Source organism: Macrosteles quadrilineatus, unplaced genomic scaffold (assembly GCF_028750875.1).
Source record: "Macrosteles quadrilineatus isolate MER2022 unplaced genomic scaffold, UCM_ALF_1.0 Scaffold_9__3_contigs__length_116548681, whole genome shotgun sequence".
NCBI classification, from domain to species: Eukaryota; Metazoa; Arthropoda; class Insecta; order Hemiptera; family Cicadellidae; genus Macrosteles; species Macrosteles quadrilineatus.
Window position 1 is genome coordinate 56431035 of NW_026542602.1, and position 23083 is coordinate 56454117.

The 23083-nt window shown below is 33.7% G+C and overlaps 1 protein-coding gene across 3 annotated transcripts in view; it reads right to left on the minus strand.

Moving 5' to 3' along the window:
- Positions 1-3448: 3448 nt before the first annotated feature.
- Positions 3449-23083, minus strand: part of LOC129004150 (ras-specific guanine nucleotide-releasing factor 2-like) — a 94905-nt gene continuing 75270 nt past the window's right edge. For 2 of the 3 annotated variants that reach the window (XM_054432590.1, XM_054432589.1), the window contains exons 13-29: positions 22252-22433; positions 21526-21675; positions 19884-20086; positions 19040-19134; positions 18242-18343; positions 17731-17901; positions 16887-17154; positions 16514-16673; positions 15752-15903; positions 12560-12580; positions 9778-9997; positions 9413-9592; positions 8491-8588; positions 8197-8281; positions 7418-7615; positions 6670-6867; positions 3449-6142 (exon numbers count right to left, since the gene is read on the minus strand). In XM_054432590.1, coding sequence (XP_054288565.1) covers positions 5930-6142; positions 6670-6867; positions 7418-7615; positions 8197-8281; positions 8491-8588; positions 9413-9592; positions 9778-9997; positions 12560-12580; positions 15752-15903; positions 16514-16673; positions 16887-17154; positions 17731-17901; positions 18242-18343; positions 19040-19134; positions 19884-20086; positions 21526-21675; positions 22252-22433 — 2696 coding nt within the window. In that variant the 3' untranslated portion in view covers positions 3449-5929. The remainder of the gene's footprint in view (positions 6143-6669; positions 6868-7417; positions 7616-8196; positions 8282-8490; positions 8589-9412; positions 9593-9777; positions 9998-12559; positions 12581-15751; positions 15904-16513; positions 16674-16886; positions 17155-17730; positions 17902-18241; positions 18344-19039; positions 19135-19883; positions 20087-21525; positions 21676-22251; positions 22434-23083) is intronic. The other variant, XM_054432591.1, reaches the window with a different exon arrangement.

A 23083-nucleotide genomic window follows, 5' to 3' on the forward strand; every position in this document is an offset into this window, starting at 1 on the left:
GATAAGATTATAGAGTACTGACTTAGTAATATTCATTCTGTAAATCAGAAGATCATCTAACATAGATTTCTTAAAGTTTTAAATTCTTTAACACATTTAGTTTTGCAATCAATTAAAATTTAAATAATTTACGTTTAGAAGATATATTTTGTACAGGGAAGAGAATATTGGGAATACTTTTTATGATATATTGATTAAGATCTAACTGCTGTTTGTCAAAAGAATTTTTAATATCGTAGGCTACAGAAAAAAGCTCTTTTTACCAAAAATATTTTAATCGCCTTAGTATTTACACAGAGACGTAAGGTACAGAGGAAACGTTTAATGGTACACCTTAGTGGTGTCTAGCACTGGCAGCTGATGTCTAGGGCAAACTCCAAAACCACCCCCTTGCCATCGTATGTAGGAAGACCCTGTGCCTTGTGCGATAGGAATTTCCACTCGGGATCTACCTAACTCGTCACAAGTATATTACCGGCACAAAATTCTAGAGCTGAAAGCGCAAGTTTTTCACAAGCGTGTTTCCTCTGTACCTTACTTCTTTGTGGTATTTAATAAAATGAGTCTGAAATAGCCAACATTCTAAGAAACAACAGTACAGTATACCTAATATGTAGATGATTAGGGAATGGCAGTTGCGGTGGTGAAGAGATCTTCAATAAGTTCTCATTTAACTCCACAAGAAAGCAATCTACTCCAGCGACAATATTTTAGTTATGTCCCACCAACACATCCTAGAACGCTAGGTTCTAGCCCGAAACTGTTTTACACATTACTTCAGGCTAGTCCTAGAAGGTTGCGGCATTATCACACAGATAAGATCCATTGGTGATTGGCGGGATTTGAACCCGGGACTATGGGCTCCAAAGCACCGAGCTCGACCACTAGACCAGCCGCTCCCCAACTACCCCAGCAAAATCGTCAAGCTTCTTATGCGAAAAAAATAGTCAGGCATTATTATGTGAAAAAATCCTCAAACATTGTTATTGACACGAGTTAGTCTTATCACCCATTTCACCAACTTAGTTTTAACCAAAAGAAATGTTTTGTGACCAATAAAGAAGTTGAGTTCATAATTTATGTAACTGTTTGGGAAAATTTTTGCAAAAAATTATAATGTAAAATTTGCATGAAAAAATAGTTTTTTAAGAATTTTAGAAGATACTGATGATTAGCGTTTTACAGATTGTCTTACAATCAAATTTTTAAAGTTAAAAAAAATGTGAGTACCAAAAGACTATATCAGGTACACTTGGTCTTTTTGTACTTTTTTAATGAACCTTCCCTACAACTGTGATTTTAGATTTATTTTCTAATCTCCATTTTTGTTTTATACACTTGGTACTTAAATAAAAACATATGTTAACACTTTTTTAACCATGCCTTAATTAATTTCCATCTCATTTTTTAAAACAAAACATTACACATTAAAACTGCCTGAGTATTTGATTCCAGAAAGATTAAGCTGGAGAAGATTGCCCTCAAAGTAAAAAATATAATTGAAATATTTTAGGTTGAAAATGTTGGATTATTCTTATCTATTAAATACTTATTTCAAAAGCCAAAAACTTCTTTAGTTTGATATTTTACAACACAATTCATATTAGTTCACCACTAACCGAGAATTTATGGTGATATTGAAAATACAAATTACAATAAGTACAAACACCCAAGACAATCATTAATATGTCAACATAGAACTAAATAATCCTTACATTATACATAACAATCACTAATAATTGTCATTTATCAATTATACAACAAATAATTCTCCCATGTGTATGAACTTAAGTTATTTCTTTCAATAACAAGTCTGTTTTATGTTAAAACTCTTATTCTAATAACTGAAGATAGGATTGGTAATCTGTTTTACTGTGACCTCAATGAAAATGCTTAGTAGAGTTACGCAATGTAGGCATGTGCAAGACAGCAAAGTTTGCAGAAAAACCCGGGAAATAGACTAAATACTATCTACGCTGCACAAAGTTTACTTGCCCAGTCAACAATGCTGTAGGTTGATATCACTAAATAATACTATGTGCCGACTTGGTTAAAACATTAACTTTCTACAGATAATTAATTTGACAGTTACAAAGTATGTAGATAACTCACACAACAATACCCTGTAAATTGATTGTAACGATTTAACAGTTGAAATTATAATTTACACATAGTAAAAATAATGATTTACATAAACTATTTTTTACTAACATGTTTTGGCTATTTGATTGTGATTCACTGATCTGTATCTAAATTTATTTTTAACAAAACAAGAAGTGCTGATTAAACCAAACAGTAAATACTTATTTATTTTAATATTTAGTAGTCTTAAAGTTGTCGATTAGGCTATAAGTTAATATTTTTTTTTTTACCAAGACTAAATTTAGTTCAAAATGACATTACTTTGTAAAAACTGATTTACATTTACAAAATAGCTCTTTCAATGATCAAAATAGTTGCGTCAGTCCGGTTACAGATTTGGAATTGGTGCTTGAACGAAATTCTACAACATAGTTAAAAATCATGAGACACATACATTTTACAATATTATGAATTCGGTTTTTGAAATCATAAAGCGGATTTGGGGCTCGTTATTCAACATAAAAACACAAGTTATTGCTTTTCACAGTGTGGAATACAGTTAAAATTTGTAATTCAAAACTGAACCAAACCTAAGACCACAACATATAGTAACACTCTGTATCTCATACGAAGTATGTACATTTCAAGGAGAACATTGACTATAGCTTATCTACAGTGATATGAACCTCAAGTTTGAGCAACCTCCAGAAGTAATACACCGGGTTGATATGTCCATATTAATTTACAATCTCAACGATATAATGCATCGGAAACCGAAATAACGTAATCCTAACAAAATATAGTTTATATACAATACCTGAATAGTGTATTTATTTACTAACAAACGGGTTGACACATATATATCTGGTTTAAAAGCACAAATACGTATCTCCATTCTTGTACACTCCGAAAACCAGAGCGAAAACGATCGCAATTATAAAAATATAGACTTGACTTTGTAAGTATTGTACATACGAATTTACCACAGAGAAAAATACAGTTTTTACAGGAAAAAGTCGAATGAAAAGCTGAATTAAACTTATTTCATCGATCTTTAAGTCTTTTTACTCCTCTAAAAGGTTCAAGAGCACAGTTTCGTTGAGGTTGTTAAGACATTTGAAAGTGATTTTAATTTTGAAAAGAAAAACATGTTCGGTTTGACAGGCTTAATTAAAAACTGTGTATACATTTCTAAACTATGTAATTTATTGTTGAAAATACAAATTTATGATTGTTATGCCGTAAAAAAAATAATAAAATGAAAATATCGATAACATTAAAAGAACTAGTTGGAATACTGATTAATCACAAAAGAAAAGATTAGTTTTTTTGGAAATAGGTATATATTCTATTCATTTTTGCTTTCTTTCTATATTTGATGTAAAATTAAATTTCAATCAGAGAAATGCTGTAAGATTGCAATATTCTCCCTTATTGAATATGAAGCTAGAAATATGTATTTTTTTAAAGAGCTTCCCCCACTAACTCACCACTAAAAAAACTTCTGCAATTTAACAGTGTAAATACTACAATCAAGTGTGCCTTAGGTTAATTCAGGTAAAAACATCCTCATCACCTATATCAAGTAACAATTAAAACCATAAATTCAAAACTAAAACGAAAGTAGATAAAACCTAAACCAGTTGGAATAATTATTTGTATACTTTTATTTAACTGATTTGAACAACAAGTTAATTACCTGAGTGTGTTTTGACACTTAAAGTGAAAACAATCTTAGCCCGATAGGAAATTATATGGAATAATCATTAAAGCTTTTACATATCAGGCAGTATAATAAGTGGACAGTCTTGTAAGATTAAACTGATTTAAAAGGTCAGAACGAGTGTATTGCTGATTAGAGACAAATTAGTATTTCAAAGAAAAAACATTATAAATACCAATACTTAAGATGAAAAATATAATCGGTATGCAACAGACTTAACAAATCTTCTTTTTTAAATGTCTGTATAAATGGATCGCTGTACAAAGGAAAATAAAGAAAACAATCTTAAAGTATGAATAAAAAATAATTTTAGAAAATCACAATTATTATCATTGTGACTTAAAACATTTTCCACAAAACAAATAACTAAGAGTACTAAACGAGGTTTTTTTAGGTAGGTACAAACACAGTTTAAATTACTTGATACACAACTAAAGTAACTCATTTGTAAAAACTAAGGAGATCAATCAGATTTCATTATCACAGTCGAAATTATATGTCTTAAATTGCTTGAAAATAAAGTCTATAGATATGTGATCTAGAATATAAGCTTAGACAATATTTTAAAATGGCAGTCAAAAGCTTATACCAGGGATACTGTATTTGTTTTCTCAGATTATTTTTAAATGTCTAAAGTTACTACTCACTACTTAGATGAGATTTCTGAGAAAGTCCATTATAATTCTAAATATTGAGTAAAGATAAACACACAGACATCACAGCAATATTGAGATCTGAAGATAATAACTTTGTTTGCTTATTTAGAGGAATATTGTGTATTTTAGTAAATTTCCCCAGGGAAGAAGTTTTTACCGTAGTTGTTATTAGACCAAAGTGACATTGTTACTTTCCAGATTGAAACCTATACAATAAAATAAAGTTTTCAAAACTATAATCACTTCTGAAATGACAGTATGAACTAAATCAAGGCATTAAGAAAGTATGATTTATTTTGTTAAAACCATTGAAGTGAAAATGTTTTAAAACACTGTTGAGTTGAAAATAAGGCTAAAGAGTATAGTTTTGTGAGTTTTTATCGATTTTTAAACTTATACCTACATTGTTTATGGAAGAAGAGCAACACAGTTACAATTCCAACAAATTGTCTTCTTCACAACACCTTCGGTAAACACTTAAGGAAATTTGCTAAAATTGAAAATAATCCAGATTTATTAAGGATGCTTTTTATGTAAAATGGTATGGATGGAAATATGCAGTTTCAGTTAGTTGGGAATATTCATTCAGATATCGTGTGTAAATAATTAAAAAATATTCACATCACTTAGTTTATTTGAGATCTACTAATAAGTGCTTGATTTGCTGTGATTTGCCGGAACTGGAACCTATTTAATGTGATTAGTACCTATTTATGCCACTAATTTTATCTTTTCAAAAGAGAGGTACCGGAACACCGTTCCACCGCTTTCCCCTGCAAATCGAGCACTGGATCTACTCAACTGAGAAAATTATCATAAAAAGTGTAAAAGAAATGGTTTTGTTCAATTGGAATTAAAGAAGTTTTTATGGTATCAGCAGTTTAAACAACTTTTCTAAGTGATTTCAGATTAGAAGTGTGTTGTACTGAAAAGATTGTTTGAAACAAGAGGAAATACGGTTTCTTTAACTTTTTGACTTAAGGTTACATTCAGGTTATAAATATTGTCAATATTACCAAAAAATTTGTTTTTAAATAATCTTTTTAACACAAGTAAAATGCTTGTTTGTGTACAAACAAATTTGCTAACAATATAACCTACGTCTTTGCGCAATTGATTTTCTCAACACTAACAATATCTGTGTGTGAACTTTACTCGCAAAAACTTGAACAATTTCAATGATTGTTTAACAGCTACCGTATAATACAGCTACTCTACGATCCTAGGAGATCTAACAATTGATTGTGCTCCAATTTACAATTTGCAATTATCTGTGAAACTAGCTTACTATGTTGAATAGACTAAATTTGCCGCTTCAGAAGAGAATCTACAGCAGCCCTTTTTCTACGCTATAAAAATATACTAAACCGTTCTAAACAAATAAACATTTGACAACTCCAACAACAACATCTCTTCCTGAAGCTTAGCTTTACACTTTGAACTTGAACCTTTTAAAGGAGGCGTTGTCTCAAGGCCTGGGGGGCGGTGTAGGCATGGTAGTAGCGATGTTGGCTACGCTGAGTCGTGACGTTCGTGGTTCAATCTCCAGCGACATTCTGTACAGCTCGTCGTCGTCCAGCAGTAGCGAAGGGTCGAGCAGGTAGTTGGTGACTTTGGTGATCAGCTCAATCTTGTACGGAGTCTGTTGGTAGTGTTTTATCTCTCTGATAACGTGTGCGATCTGTAACAATCAGTTGGTATTAGAATTGATTTAACGATACTGAAGCAGTCATCTGTTTGGATGAGCGGAAGCCAATTTTTGGACTTTTCCGATATACAGATATACTATACCATTAAATTTGTACTCAACAAAACACCATTCCAATAATTACGTATATTATAGATACAGATAATACTACCTAAGAATTCTTTGGTGGTATTTTATAAGTTATTGTTGCCTAGATTTACAAATTTGGAAGTGATTTTCCCCATTAATATTAATTAAATCGATAGATTGCATTCATAACTCGATCTAATCTAATCTCATAACTTGCTGTTATAGGTTATGTTCTTTTAACCTAACCTAACATTATTCTAAACAGGATTTAAATCCCTTAACATGAAAGTAAGATGTTTAATTCTCTTCATAGTCGAAGTTTAATCTTATGTTACAACTTCCTCAATTTACAATGTAAAAATGTTAAAAAAACCACCACAGCAAACCTGCAGATTAAGTGAAATGATGAACAACTGAAATGATTTACTCACCATTCTCATCTTAGAGAAGTTGAGTAGACCATCTTCAGTGAAGTTGGGGGTTCCCTCCTCAATGAAGGAGAGGTCGGTGAGGTACATGCCCAGGTAGGGTATGGAGGGAGGATCGCAACGGTGAAGAGCATCGCGAAGGTTGCGGAAACGCCCGTCGGAGGAAACTATGTTCTGCAACTTCTCAATTGTCTGTTTTGTCTGAAATGAAAAAAACTCACATAACAGTTGGAACCAAACACAAGTGATGGTTTTATGTAGGAACAAAAGCTCTGGGCACTACATTTTAAATTAATTTAATTTGAGTAAAAACATTCTTGATATGTTTACTTGAATTTGATTGTAAGAAAGACTGTTAATTATTTGGGAATATTACAACATCGTTACATACTATTTCAACGGAATGCTGTTTTATGAAACACAATTTGAATGGACATTATATTCATTTTATACATCAAACCTTATAACTTTTGTGCCTCTCCAAAGTGATAGCGCATAAAACTAGACATTTAGAAATGAGAAAACATTAACAGGGCTAAGCCCACTGAGTCATATAAGGCGTATCAGAAACATATAAACCAATACTAAGGCCGAATAGTAAAAAAAAATTGAATTTAAGCTCTGACTTTCAAAATCAAAACCTGTGCTTTATTAGCTTTATAAGCTTTATAGATGGTTATCCACCTAACCAGCCATAATACTAACACTTAATCCGTAATAACAATAACTGTTCTGAAAACTAAAAGCTTACAGTTTTAGAGACTTTCTCCCAAGTCTTCTTCAGCCGGAACACAGAACTGTTGGTGAAGGCTGCGCAGATCTGCAACACTCCGTTAAAGTTGTGGAGGCACCGTGATATATCCGCGACTGCGGCCCACTTCTCAATAGCGTTGATACGAGCGTTGATGTTGGATCTTCGGACAATCTCAGACACTACCAGCTGGGATACCTGTACATAGAGTTGACAAAAATAAACTAAGTGACTTTAAGTAAGATAACAGTACAGCAAGAGTTCAACTTGTCAAAGCTATCTATGTTTTCCGTCCTAGTTATGCGGATTACTGACTTAAGGTCAGCTCCCCACCACAGCATGGCATTATCATTTAGTGAATTGATATTGGTGTTTGGGGTCAGTAATGACAAAATCTTTTCATGGAGAAACCGTTGGAATAAATAAATAAATTACATGGAGCATTAAACATAGTCAAGAACTAAGTGACCTTTTCAAGGAGTCCAATGTAATTGCAGATGCTAAAAGCAAGACACTTTGATGGAAAGAACCACATCATTAGAAGAAATAAAACAAACACTATATCAAGTGTGGAATTGTGATCCGATGGGGAGAAGACCTCGAGGGAGATTGAAGTAAAGATGGAAGGATGAGGTGAATAAAGATATGGCCAGGATAAAAGTCAATGAAGGCAGCGCAAGAGAAAGGACAACGATAAAGGCCTAAACAGCTAGTCAGTGTGACAAACAACTCAAACAGCTGATCGGGTTATGAACAGCTGATTAACAGTGCTATATTACCTCATTGAAGCGTCTGGTCATCAGAATGATATGAGGAGCTTTGGTTGCTTTGTCAGTCTTCATCCAAGCTTGGCCGAGGAACTCCCTGATGAAAACAGTTTTAATTAAAATAAAATAGTACAACCACTAAACACAAACACAAACACATTAATTAGAATTATTTTCACCCAATTAATAGTGACACTTTCATAATTTGTTTTACAATTAAGAATGTGTCTTTATCAGCTAAGCATGAATGTTCAAAAGCTCAACAAAGAAAACCGCTTTAAAATTGAAAAATTTACAAATACTTACTCGCTTCTAATAGCCACAAATATCTGATGATCCAAATACGTCATTTGTTCAGCTATTTCCAACGCAGAGAGAGTTTCAATGCTTTCCTTACTTGGAGTCTGAAACAGATAAAACCCATTAGATTTCATACAAGACCTCAACTCTGGAACACAAGAGGTGTTGGGCTTTTATACATTTAAACCTTTTTCATATAATTTAGAGTATTTTGACGAGCCATCTAGTTTCAATATTAAAACTACAGTAGAACCTCGCTAATTTGAGCCTCGATAATTTGAAAACCTCTATAATTAGTAATGTTTGTCTGTTCCCCTCAGAAAACCTCTAAAATTTGGAGAATAATATAGAGATAATTCAAAGTGATTTTTACGCTTAATTCAGCCTCTACAATTCGAATTTGAATATACTTGAGCCTCTACAATTCTAATTTTGTTGCCGTAATTCAAACTGTTACAACCAAAATTCGAAGTCAACCTCTACAATTTGAACTGCGTTACCGTAAGCCTCTGTAATTTGAATTCAGGACAAAAATACGCCTGTTGAAACATGAACTGACGCTCTTATTGATGTTCCCACGATGTGTTCATCATTAGTCTCCATTCTCTCAAACTCTCTATACTGAAAACTGGGACATCCATAATTCAAATTTTATTCATACTGACCTCTATAATTCAAACTCTCTATATTTCAAACATCCTATGGTTAAAAATATATTGTCTTTCCTCCCAAATTCAAATTGGCAAGGTTCTACTGTATAATCAAGTAGAACATACAATTTTTAATAACGTAAAAGTACACCACACTTATGTGACCACTATCACAAGACCGACTAGCTTCCCTAACTTCCTGATTAGGCTAGGCAAGTACCGGGGATTACAACAAAACATCCAAACCCTTTTCCCAGTTTCCTTAGTTCCCCACTTACCACCGGAGGAGCCAGCAGCAAGTCCAGGTCGACCTTGGAGCTCTCAGGATCGTCCTTGGTAATGAGTCGTAACAGCTGAGATGCTGCCTTGTGTTCCGCTGGCAACAGGTTGGGACTGTACATGATGTCGTCTAGAAACTCGATCGTCAGGTTCTTCAATCGGCTGTCTTGCTCAAAGTCCTGAACAACAAACCAAACATTATCTCATAAGTTTGTTAATCTTTATCTTTATTTTGTGTCTACGAGAGAAACACGGATAGTTCTAGAATCGCTGTGAAACGCGGACTACCATATCGTCTCTACTTTTGTTAGTCTGTTAATAACCTAGCCTATTTGTACTGTAACGTACGTAATGGCTGAACTACCTGAGAGTGTTTGGAAACCCAATGTCTCAATACGTTGAGGACTCGCATGGTCGCAGCGGTGCTCATTACACTCTCCTTGCGGCGGTTGCGTTCACGGTCGCGACAACTACCGCCTCGTTGTCCAGTGTCTCGGGCTTTGGTTACAGGCGACAGGTCACGAGGGTTGCTGCTGCCGCAGGTTGCAATCGCAAACGCTGTGGCCGCTGTTGACGTGCTGCTCCTGAAAAATCAACAGGTTACGTTTGTTGCTTGCGAAAGAGGTTTAAACCATCAATTTGGTAAAATCGTAAATCTATGGTGTTTTTTCTACGGTAGAGTCATTTTAATTTAAGACAACATGAGATTTAACGCTTTTAAGGGAAAGCGGCCCAAACCCTTAAGTTTTGTGGATGTGCCAGGAATTGAACACGTCCCTCCCGTACCAAAGTCCGAGACGCTAACCACTAGGCTAGTAACACACCTAAGTTGGTAACATTATACATGCTATTACAAATTATTGTAATAGCGTGCCATGAGTACAATGAATTACGACACATACAAATAAAATAATCTTAAGTTCTCCAACTTTAATCAAAATATCAAATTTGTTACAGCACTTAATATTTGGTTTGATAAATGGAGTAAGAATTGTAATATAACACTTTTTTTGAGTAAAACAAATTCTGACAAAAATAATTGAAATCCTTAAGTTCTAATCACAATAGAAATTTAATAACAATCACCTATTAAATTATTAATATGTAGACCTATTAAAACCACTGGAAAAAGCAGAGATATAACAAAGAAATATCTGCCAGGGAGTATGTTAAATATAAGGTAATATATTTTATATTTTCCTCATGAAAGGTCATTATAAATGCTTTAATATTTGAAAGGCCTCAAAAGAAATATCGATAAACTCCATGCATTTTTTTAAAACCTAATAAGAAAATAGATACATTTAAATTTCACATAACTTAGTTATTCTTACATATAAAAATAATACAGAATCATATTATATTGGACAAATATATAAAAAATAAAAGCTAATCAAATACGTAGATAAATTTAGCAATGTGTTTATGCAATTAAGAACACTGTCATACTAAAATTCAAACAACCATTGCCATAAGATATAAAATCTCTACTTCGGTGCAACTAAAACTAACTACTATATATAACTAATACAGGGTGTGCAGCGTAATAATTATTTATCAATTGATTATTTATTATTCATTATACGTACATACTGTAATTACCGTACAATTATTGTATGGTTAGTTACTAATCAAGAAATGTTTAAAAAAAAATATTTAAAAAATGTAAATACTTCACAAGTATTAATTAAGTTTAATTACCTAAAAAGAACAAATAACTAAATAAATACACTTCTGTGTCTAAATTTCTGCACATAGTTGTGCCTGGTGTTTTAATCAATTGAAATTATCATGTTACAAATTTTAACATAAGGCAATCACATCAAACTAAATAAGTAGTTATGTTATCAACCAAGAGATTATGACTCTAGAAATTACCACATTAAATATTATTCACATTTTTGTCAAAACAAACTGATCCAATCTAGAATTCTCTATGAGTTTATTCGATGAATGTTAATAACAAATAAATTATATAATTTTAGAACATGTTTGAAATTAAAACATAAAGCAAAACTACAAGACCATAACACAAACACCCTACACGGTTACTCAGAAAAATAACATTTTTATGCAAACTTTCTAGAATATACTAAATGAACTTTCATGACGTATTCATGAGATTAAGTGCTCATAAAAATACTACAAAATCTGAAGCGAACAACAACTCAACAAACAAATTGCAAATTTAACTCTGTAAAACACAAAAGTAGATATGCAAGAGATTGCAAGCTACAAATGAGAAGAGGATTGGAACACGGGTAAACAGAGAGAGATAGAGACAGAATACTTACCATAAGTAGAAGAGGAAGTAAATGAAAAAGATGCAGCAGACCCCTATACTATGTTGCAAATTTTCTTTCCGGAAATTGAAATTGAGGGTACGCTGTTTTAGAAATTTAGTTTTTTTAGATCAACTTTTGAGAACAAAGAATGGCCAATGTAGTCACCGCTAAAATTGTGTAACTCGTAAAGATCTGTTAAGTGGCAGAACTTTTCCAACACTGGTCTGTAGTTTCAATATCATGAAATTTTGTTTTAGCATAGGCAAGGATCTCATTAACTCGTAAAAAGTATGTTTTTCGGTTGATGTTTCACGACTTGAAACTTGAAAGAACTGTGACACATAGCTACAATAGTTTGAATAACTGGCTTATTTTATAAAATGGGCCATGAGTTATTTTTATTGCATAGTGAAAAAAATTTTATTAATCTATCTCATGTATATTTTTCTTACATTTACCAGACAAGCCATATTGCTGCAGACAAGCCATATTGGCTTTTGTGGCTTGGAATTGTATGTGTTTTGTAAATTTGTATTTTTTTGAAAAAAAAAAAGTAAAAATGAGATTTGATTTTTAAAGTTTCAGTTTAGGTTTTGTGATTTGTAATTTCTGGTTCGACCATCACTAGTTGTCGTTAATCTTCCAGTGTGAAATGCTCCCCATCGTCTGAGATCTAACACACCGGAGATGTTATAAATTTTAACAAGATGGGGAGAGATTTTCACAATTTTGCCACAATCGCAAGACAACGACGGTGCTTCAAAGCAAAGCTGCAGGTACAGGGGTCTTACTCACCACAAAGCTAGCTTAGTGAGACACATTACTCACCATAAGTGAGAGAGAGAAAGAGATATTACTCACCACAACGGCTCATGTCTGAAGCTTGACACAACAAACATTCAATACGACATTGAACAGCAAACACTGCCAACGCTAGTGCGGAAATATCCTCGAGACAGTTTAGATACAAAATACTTAAACATTTTGTTGTCCCACCTTCATAATATAGGAATCTAGGCTCTAGTATTATCGTTTTACACATTGCTTCAGACTGGGCTCAGAAGGTCGCGGCATTATCTTATGGATAAAGTCATTGGTGATTTGACGGATTTAAACCTGGGGCATTCAGACCAAAGACCCCCCACTCTACCACTAGACTAGCTCTCTCCCCAAGTGATAAGACTATACAGTTTATTGTTATTCTTAAATAAATCGTGACAGTATTGATGTGTTTTTAGTGACATAATTTTCACAGTAACTAAAAAATTAAGCTGATGATAGTGTAGCAAATAAACCCTGAAAACGACTACCGGTACAATAGTGAATCCTCCTGTAGAGCCTAAGGATGTAGGTATTTAAAATGTCCATAACCAGGTTTTTACACCATTCCTCTTTAATTGTCAAACAATGAAACAATCTCCTAATTTAAGGCACTAACTTCTGGGTTACCCAATAATTTAAAACTATGCTTATCACTAAAAAAAGGTTGGATTTATTTTACCACAGCTCATTAAATCTGAACATTATTTTAACATTTAAAAACTTAGCTTTTGTGAATTCAACATTTCATTAAACTTTGAAAAACATTATAAAATCTACTAATTAATTCTAACAAAGGGACTAAGTTGAGTGTTCTTATCGGTTTGGGTTTTAAATAAATTTAATTGGCTATTTCTAAATGTTGTTGAAATTTGAAACTCATTTGAACGATTGATATTTCCACACTAGCAAGCCTTAACCATATTTCAAACAAATTGTCAATCTAAAAGTTATCTTGGATTTTAAAAACCTTCAAGTCCATCTCAAGGTTGATATCAGTGACTTCAATAAGAAACAATCAAAGCTTCGAGCAATGAACAGTAATTAGGAAAATGACGTTAATGATGGTAAAATCAACATGGAAATAATATTTATAAACTATGTAAATGTAGAAAGTATTGAAGTATCCTTCTGCATTTGTATGGTTAAGGAACAAATAACAAATAACAAATACAGCACATAGATAGTAAAGGTAATATTCCATATCTGTCAACTCAAACCTCACTTGTAAACCAGAATAAGAATATTTTCAAGTTTGAGTTAGTAAAAAATCAAGTGGTAGAAAACTACAAAGAGAAACCGAAAATAAAAAATTAAACATAATAAAATGGACTTTAAAATACTAAACTGAAATAATCTTAAAAATAATAAAAAAAACTATTAAGTTCTGGACCATATTTCTTGAAAAATGAAAGGACATACGTTATTTGACTATTTTAGAACTTAAAGTACTGTTATGTTTTTTGTTAGTTTGAACAAATAAGTTTTACTACTTTTAGGGTAAACAGATTAACACTACTACAATACTAAAGATATAAACAGTAGTGCAGTACTTAAAAAAAAAAAAAAAAAAATAGTAAATTAACTACAAACTAACATTACTGTAAAATAAACAAATTTTTGTTTAATTATTAACTCAGGATGATTTAAGAAATAATTAGACATTATAGCCATAATACTAAAACTGAAAATCAGCTTCCACTTGTATTGTTTATTAATAAAATTTGACATTGATAGATTTAAATTATATTAAAGAAACTACATTACATTATTTTAATAACAAATTCTAAAATATTATAAATAATTAGGTTTATTGACATATTTTAAAACACATTTTTTTTTTTAAATATGTTCAGAAGATGAAAACAGAAAAAATAGTGTGAATAGGTACTACTACAGGGCATACTTATGTTCATTTAAAAAGAAAAGTAAAAAAAATTAAAAAAAGTCAATGTCAATGAATAATGAAAACTGAAAAGTTATTAAGCAAGACAATAAGGGGAAAAAACACAATTCAGGGTTGTTATGATCGTGATAGGTAAACTTATAAGAATCAAAGATATATAGTTATCCAAGAATTACAAACATACATAAAACTTGAAACACAGTACCAAAAAGCTGACTTTCTCATTCGTACATATAGTAGTATGCATGTAAGAATAGATGTTGAAGATATAAAGATAGAAGAAAGCAGAAGATAGAAATAATGTAAAATAGAAAACAAAACATGCATTAGTAGAACAAATTTATATATTAAACATACTTTCTATTCAGATAATTATAAAAAGTAAAATAAAACTTTAGGCATAGTTTAATAATTTGAGAGATTTTTATATGCCGAGTAACTCTTTTGGAAGTTTATCAAGTTTTTCTATCTTTATGTCGAGTTTCTTTTAACAAACTGTTGAAAGTAGGGGGTTTATAAAAGTCTTATTTTTACAAAATGGATTATTTTATTTTCATACTCAAAACAATAAAAATACAACCAAGAAAAGTAATTCATGTTCTTTCTTGATTAATTTCTAAATATTATTTGGTAAAATATAAGGAAATAATTAAACAAGAAAGAAAGAGAGTAAATTAAATAAAAAAATACGATAAACCAAATTAAGTTGTCCACTGAAAAACAAGTAATTCAAAATAAACTTAATAAATGGAGACCACAATTAAATGGCACAGCCACAGAAAATATAAAAGAGTTAAGCTGTGTTTATAAGAGACCGGTAGGCAGGTTACCTGCTTCTCAATTTATCTGAGGCAGATAACATGCTAACTGGCTTCATGTAAACACAGCTTTGCATGCATCACAATTTAAAGAGATCACTTGCGGTGGTAGGTTACAGGAAAATTAACAGATTGTGTAAAAAGGTCTGAGTAAAGTTATTTTAGTAAGATCAACTTCCAGAAATCTTCTCTAATGATTGTAGTGTAATTCAAAAAGGCAAAAATGTTCTTTGAACAGCTTCTTTGAAAAAATCTTCAAAAAAGTCTTAAAATAAATTTGTACGTTGATGTTTTTAAGGCTTTAATATGAACAGAATTTAGAACCTTCACATACAGAACTTTAGTTTCTGATTTTTGATGCTCAGCAAGCATCACCACAAACTTAAATTTGAAGCCTCTGATTTCTGGTTTGAACTAAATTTCACACAGAACACCACGGTTTCACTAATTTTTCTATTTCAGTTACAAGCGGTAATACACTTAGTTAGACAGTTAACAGCTTATATTTACCTCCGCTGGGATTGACGGAAAGACGTGATGACGACCCCTGCTTTGCTGGAATGTTGTGGAGAGTCGTGCTGAAAACTCGTTCGTTGTGAAACACTTCCGATGCCTTCTCCGTCTGCGTTTGACACGAGAGATCGCCGGGCGCTGTAGTAGTTCTGTGTGAGGAATACAGAAAAACTTAGGTGATTGAATTAAGTAAGTTTAAATTATTAGTTGTCTCGTCTGATATAACTTTCAAAAAGCTTTAAATGATGTAAAAACTTAAACTTTAGTTTTTTTAACAGTTGTGGAAAATGTTTGTATGTTAGGTTGACAAGCTGGCAAATTCATCTCTAAATTGTGATCTCATTGAAACACAGCTTTCCTGTAAACTCTCAGTTTATTATCCATTCAACGTTTGACTTACTCTGATTTAAGTCTCCCTTTATAATAAACATGTACAAAGTTCAAAAGTTGTAATAACAAAGTAGAAAACTATTTATCTAAGATTATCAAGGGTTTTTTACTAGGGAGAAAATTTCAAGAGAGAAATAAATATTACAAAAACTTAGAAGAAACAACCAAGTGAAGAAGAGGTGAACAAGAAAGTGTATCCAATCAAAACGTGTGTTGGACTTGTCCAATTATTTTCTTATTCCTGACGGATTTTCTTCAAGAACACAATAATGTGAAAGGGAACTAACTGCTATACAAGTTATAAAATTCTTCTACAGTCTGCCCTAGTGCTATAAATCAATCTCAAGGCTGTCAGTGTACAGTACAAACCTGCATCACGATGGACGCTGAGCGAGATGAGGTAGTACTGTACGGTAGAGGTCCGTGAATCTCTCCGTCATCTGGCCAATCAGCTCGGTCCTCAGACAACCCTACAGTGCTGCTTTTGCGATGGCTGCTCTCAAAACTGGACCTCTTACGGCCGTGTCGGCTGCAACACAGGTACAGCTATGTCATATGTATTTTTGATTGTGTAAATAAGTTACCTGTTTAAATTTAATTTTTGGTAATCGTGAGTTTGAGTTTATGTTGTTTAAGAAATAAATGTGGACATTTTCCATCACGATCCAAAGTTTTGACTACATTTTGTAATGCCCAAACATTCCCGGATCCAATAATCCGTTAGATAATTGACTAACTGTACCTTTCTGCTTCCTTGGGTACTCCGTCAGGCCCCGGAGGTGTCTTGGACGGGGAAGTGACTCTGGAGGGTGATGTCCTTGATGGTGACGTAGACTTAGGGGAGGTCACCCTGGGACTAGAGGGAAGGTCCGAGGGGTCGGTGGTGGGAGGTGACGAAGGGAGCTGCTGGTCCTTGGCGTGGTCCTGGCTGGAGTCAGAGCCTGAGGAAGGTACGAGAGTGGCTGTCGATTGGTTGCTGGGAGATGATGGAGCACTAATCACCGTCTGGTCTGTAACAAAGTATAGCATGGTGATAATGAAATAAATATCTTTATTGTCACATACATTTAGACACAGGTGACATTGTCGATAAATTTACAGTGTTGTATCCATAACAAATTGTTCAGTGTATACCTTATATAAGTCATATACTTTTAGCAAATACACCTAACATGCTTTTATCATTATAGCATATCATAGGTTCAGTGATCAATGACTTCCAGGATAGATGACAGATATATATCCGCATAAAGATCATCAATGTGGACGACAGGAAGCAGATTTTCCCCCTATTCTGTAGACAGACTAGTTAGTATTTGCACTGTAACTAACTGGCTCATGATCTTTTGGTGCTCTTTTTCTGCGCTTTGCAGAAACTTGTCTTAAAACCCGGGACCGATTTACATTTTTGTTTTGATCTCCCCAGATGCCAAAAACACCATCCGTTCCAATTCATACACATTAATACAAGTTAAACAAATATTTGAGTGAAAATCCAATTAACCAAATGGGAATTCGCTTAGGTTTGCTGCGGGGGTATTTAATTTTGGGAAGGGTTGAGTATCAGGATGACCAGTTCCACATACCAGTGAGAGTCTCGGAGCTGGAGCTGCCAGCAATGGTAGAAGGGATGGTTAGCAGAGAAGTATTAGTGTTGGTGTCAACTTCCTCTACTCGGATGCTGACTTTGCGTCGAGGACTAAGCGAGGCTGCCGGGTCTTTCACAATCTTCGGCATTGTGAGCTGCTCCTCCTCAACTGAGGGAATAGTGAAATAAGATTGAATTTTTAACCACTGATGATAGGCAAAAGAGTTGTATTGTTTGAACTTGAAACTAATCAATACGTCACACTGTAAGGACCAGGAAAAAATAATTAGGCCAGAATCTGTTACTAAACAGCTGGTTGACATAATGAAAATTGAAAGGGGTTGAACTATTTAATGTTACATTGCATAGCTTCTTGTACTGTAAAGATGATTTAGCATATTTTCTCTATTTCCGCCCTGAATAAAAACAATCTCACCAATTTTAAATTTATGTCAAAGCCAAGTTTGTATTGATTTCTTAAGTTTTTTAACTTGTTACAGATTACTTACTGTTTCTAAAGCTGCATCGTCGTTGTGACTTGGGTGGGAACATAGCCTGGGAGTCGTAGCTGTGACTTCGATCTCGACTGTCTGACATCTCGGATCCGTAACCTGAGAACAACTCATTGTAGAATACGAAATAGTTTGAAAAAAACGTACACTTTAGAAAACAGAATGGTGCTGGGACAAAATAACTTACAAAGTTAAATTTGTCTTACAAGCTGAACAATTTCTCAGAACTTCTTTAAAAAAATAAATTAGTTAAGACAAGTGATATTGCTTCTATTTATTTTTAAATCAATGTCTCATGTGTGATTTTTTTTCAAACAACGGAAGTTTAAGAATGTTTTGTAAAGAATCACCTTATACATTTTCATATATATTTTCTAACTATTTCAGCCCAGAATGCTGAGAAAACTTGGATGCAAAATGCAAATAATCCATGACATCTTATCCACAATCCAATTAATTCAAGTTGCTAAAATATTTGAACTATTCTTATTCACACAAATTCCAACTCACCGAAAACTCTGTAGTTCAAAGGTGTTTTAGTTGGTCAACGTTTTTAAAGTCAAAAATGATTTCAAATTGGATGACAATCGTGACAAAATACTGGGTAATATAGTTTACATAACACATACCTATTAAAAAATTGAATTAAGGATTTGTTACCTCAAAACTACAGAAGAACATCACAGTTTCACCACTGTCAAAAATATTGAATATATAATTCATAATTAATTTAACTCAATGTATTTTTAATCTTATTTGCAGGATATTTAATCTTGTGTAAGTGATTGCTTTTACCCGAGACCGAGCTCGCTCCGCTAAAGCGACGAGGGGAGAAGCTGCTCCGACGCCGCTCTGGGTCGTAAAGCTGTAGCGATGATGTCAGCTCATCCCTGGAAAAAATTCCCACATCCTAGTGTTAATTTTACCACAAATGATGTAGTACTCAAGTAGAATTGTAGAAACAGTTTTTGCTAAAAATTTGATCATTGTTATTAGTTTTCATGCATATAGAGTAAAATTAGGTTTGAAATTATCACATAACTTTCCAATCTACTCACTAAAGAAATTTAGACTAAAACAAAACAAAAGGTTTAATTTAACTGTTTAAGCTATTGTATGTGCAGCAATTGAATCAAGCATAAATTGGCGCCTGCCAACATTTTCTTGGCGATTATTATTAGGTTTACAAAATATACTCCATTCCACGCTCACCATGCAGTGGTATGAGTTTCAACAATAGCCATCTAAAACAACCTCTAAATTTATTATCAAACTGTATACAACCAATTGTGGATATACCAAAGTAAAAATTCAAATCATTGGGTAAGTATACCAATCCATCTCTGTACAAAGGATAGAGGTAGAGAAATAAGTCAAATAAATGCTTAAATGATTTTATGAGGGCAGTTGGATGCAACCTTCATGACAATTAACGTATGGTGTTTCCAGTAATGACACACGGCTATCTCCTATAAGGCGGGTACTGCATGGTGAACGCAGAATGGAGTATAGATGTAGAAGTGTGATACATATGTCTTAACTCTATGTCTTACAAAGACTAAATCAAAATCCTTTCTCAGTAGAAAATATCAATTAAAGACTTGAATGAATTTTCAAGAACATTTCAGACTGAACTCACATGAATGATCCTGGAGGATATGTCTGAGCTTCAGGAGGGTCTGAGTTGTAAAACACCTTCTTGAGAGCCTCCAGAACCTTCACACTGTCCGTGAACACTCGGTAAGTGAGCAGGAACGTGTTTAGGAAATCGATGGATAAAAAACGCAAGTCTGTCAAGCGCTCGAGAAGTCTATCTGGGGTGGCGTATCTTATCTGTGGAACCTGGAACAGCAATTTAGTCTTCAGATGTTACATTTAGGTTTTTATGTACCGTAGCATCATTATTTCTTGTAGAGGTATTAATAGATTGTTTGCTATATTATTGTGTTACTGCTTAGAGAAGTAAGGTACAGAGGAAACATTCAATAGTACACTCTAGTGGTGTCTAGGGCAAATGCCAACACCGCGCTCCTCGACAAGATGTACTACAAGGCTCACGGTGGAGGAAGACCTTATGCTCTCTGCGACAGGAATTTCTGCACAGTGCTCACTGCTTGGGCTCTTCATTGCTCAGCACAAGTATATTTCCAGCACAAAATACTATAGCTGAAAGCACAAGAACATCACATAAGAAGGTTTCCTCTGTACTTTAATTCTCTGTGGTTACTGTGACTTTGTAGGGGAAAAAACAACTATTGAATGTAGCCTTAGACAATGTAGAGTAGAAGACACTTTATACCTACATTGTAGTCAGGTTTAGAATAAAAACAAAAATAGTCGAACTAAGCCACTGACATAGTGTATTGCTGTTAATGACGTAACGTTTACGTTGACTCTCCAATCAAGCCAATCAGATAGCCTCGATGATCAATGAATTGAAAATGAAGAGAAGTAAAATGCTTTGACAGTAGCACTTTGTGAGCAGCTCATCAAACTATATTCTATTCAAATAAACTCATGACCACAGCTGGTTCATATACAGGCAATGTCTACTCTTATATCCAGGGGGAGCGAGCTGGGCTAGTGGTTAGAGCGCGGGACTTCAGTCCAAGAGGTTCCGGGTTCAAATGCCGCCAAATCACCAATGGATTTTATTCATGTGTTAATGCCGCAACACCTAGGTCAGCCTGAAGTAATGTGAAAAACAATCCCAGGGTCGTGCCTAGCGCCACAGAAAACATACTACTATAACCCAGAATGCCAACCGCATGGTAAAAAGCATTAAGTGTTTTGAAATAGCTTTGCCTGTCAATTCGTAGGCAGCGCCACCATAGCAACGCTGGTGGCGCTGCCTAAGAATTGACAGGCAAAGCTATTTCAAAACACTTAATGCTTTTTACCATGCGGTTGGCATTCTGGGTTATAGTAGTATGTTTTCTGTGCTAGCGCCCTAGGATAAAAAAAAACCACTCTTATATCCAAAAGTCAACAATAATACACTAATTAGGATTCTTTACATTTTTTACATGTTTCCAGCAAATACGACTGGTATCACTACATCAGTATGGCAAAATCACTTACATGAAATGTTAACTTTTTACTACACAAACAACTGACATTTATTTACCACAACTACCCAGTTATTGTATGCGACTTTGTAGAAAATTGAAACACCTTTAGTCTTTTTAAAAGACTAAACATCTAATCACAATGCAAAATCTTGTTAGTTTTGAATATTATGATAGCTATCTTGGAACAAACAAGATAATGCAGATACTCACTTTACAGGAATTTAGAGTTCTGCTGAATCGAATGTCAACATCGTCTTTGAAGAGTTTCGGGTCGTTCTTGATCGATTGAGGCATTGTTACGGAGGAGGTATCGGACATACTACTGTGGAGAAGGTCGTTGAAGTGTACATTGTCCATGCACTGTGGACAAGTTCAACATTACAAATGTGGAAAGCTATTTTTAACTCGAACATACGAGCTTGTTTTTGCGGCTACATGACATCATACAATCAATATTTCCTCATTTAATAATGCACAGTAGTATGTGGCATAGTTATGTGTCTATCCTTAAATGTTATTTATTTTATAAATTTTATTCATTTTACTAAAACTACAAATTTGAATTTTACAAATGTGAAAAATCTCTGTAAGCTATATCAAAAAGTATATTTTATCAAATATATCCAGGCCTGGGGTTTGCATGTGATGCACTATGGACCCGAGAGGTGATTGCGCCTCTCTCCACCTACTTTGTGGGGTAACTTTTCTCTTCCTTGTGTCCCCAACAAACCTAAACTCTCTTGCGCCCCTGAGGGCAAGAAAACTGTACTTTATAAAAGCAGCCCTGAAGATATCTGAAGGAATTAAAATGAATACAAAACATAATGTTCTGGAATCTGCGAAGTTTTACCATTAAACACAGCCTACCAGAGTAAGGGTTTGCATAACAAATCTTTTACATTTACTCTACTCATATATTATTTGTTCATGACGCACCTGGCTAATGTCACTGACCCATGCAGCCTTCTCCTGCAGGGTATGCGCCACCAAATGAACAGACACTTGCGACTGGTTACCACTTTTGATGTCTAAAATAATTTTGAAGTCTCTGTTTTGAAAATTGCATCCTGTGCTGGAGGTTTCACTATGGCTACTGGAATGGCTGGACATTGAGCAGTCTGAAAACGAATTATGGAGTTAACTTTGTTCATAGCTAGGTACTACTTAGTACTTATGAAAAAAATTTTGGTTAGTGTTAATGCCAGTGGAATTTTCAATGGAGTCACAAACACTGGGTAAAGTGGTCAGAAACTATAAAATATTTGTAGGTACCACGGATTAAACTTGTCTTCTTCTTATTGAAGTACGAGACGCTAACTACTAGCTTAGCAAAACACCCAATTGTTAATTTCATTGGGGAGATGTTAAGTAAAATGTTAAGTTACGTTTTTTTTGTCAAGATAGCTTTCTTTTAGAAATTTACTTAAAAGCAATTTTTTTGCCCTCCCTGTACTTTCACATAAATGGTAAGGTATTACAAAATATTTTTGTCAGGGTACAGAATAAAACTCGGTCGTAATACTTTAGCCTCCGTTTTTATTCAAGTTCCATGCCACTGGAAATATTTTTGTTCTTTGTTAGGGAACGGTCCAAACTCTAATCTTGTTACAATCCATCATTGGCCTTTTATTGTTGCAAAGGTTATTAATGGATAGTTCAATGACAAATGACATCAGGGTCTTGAATCGAACACACTTGACATAAAATAAACAACATTAAGACTTAAAGGCAGGGTTGCCACCCGTCCCGATTCTGCCGGAACAGTCCC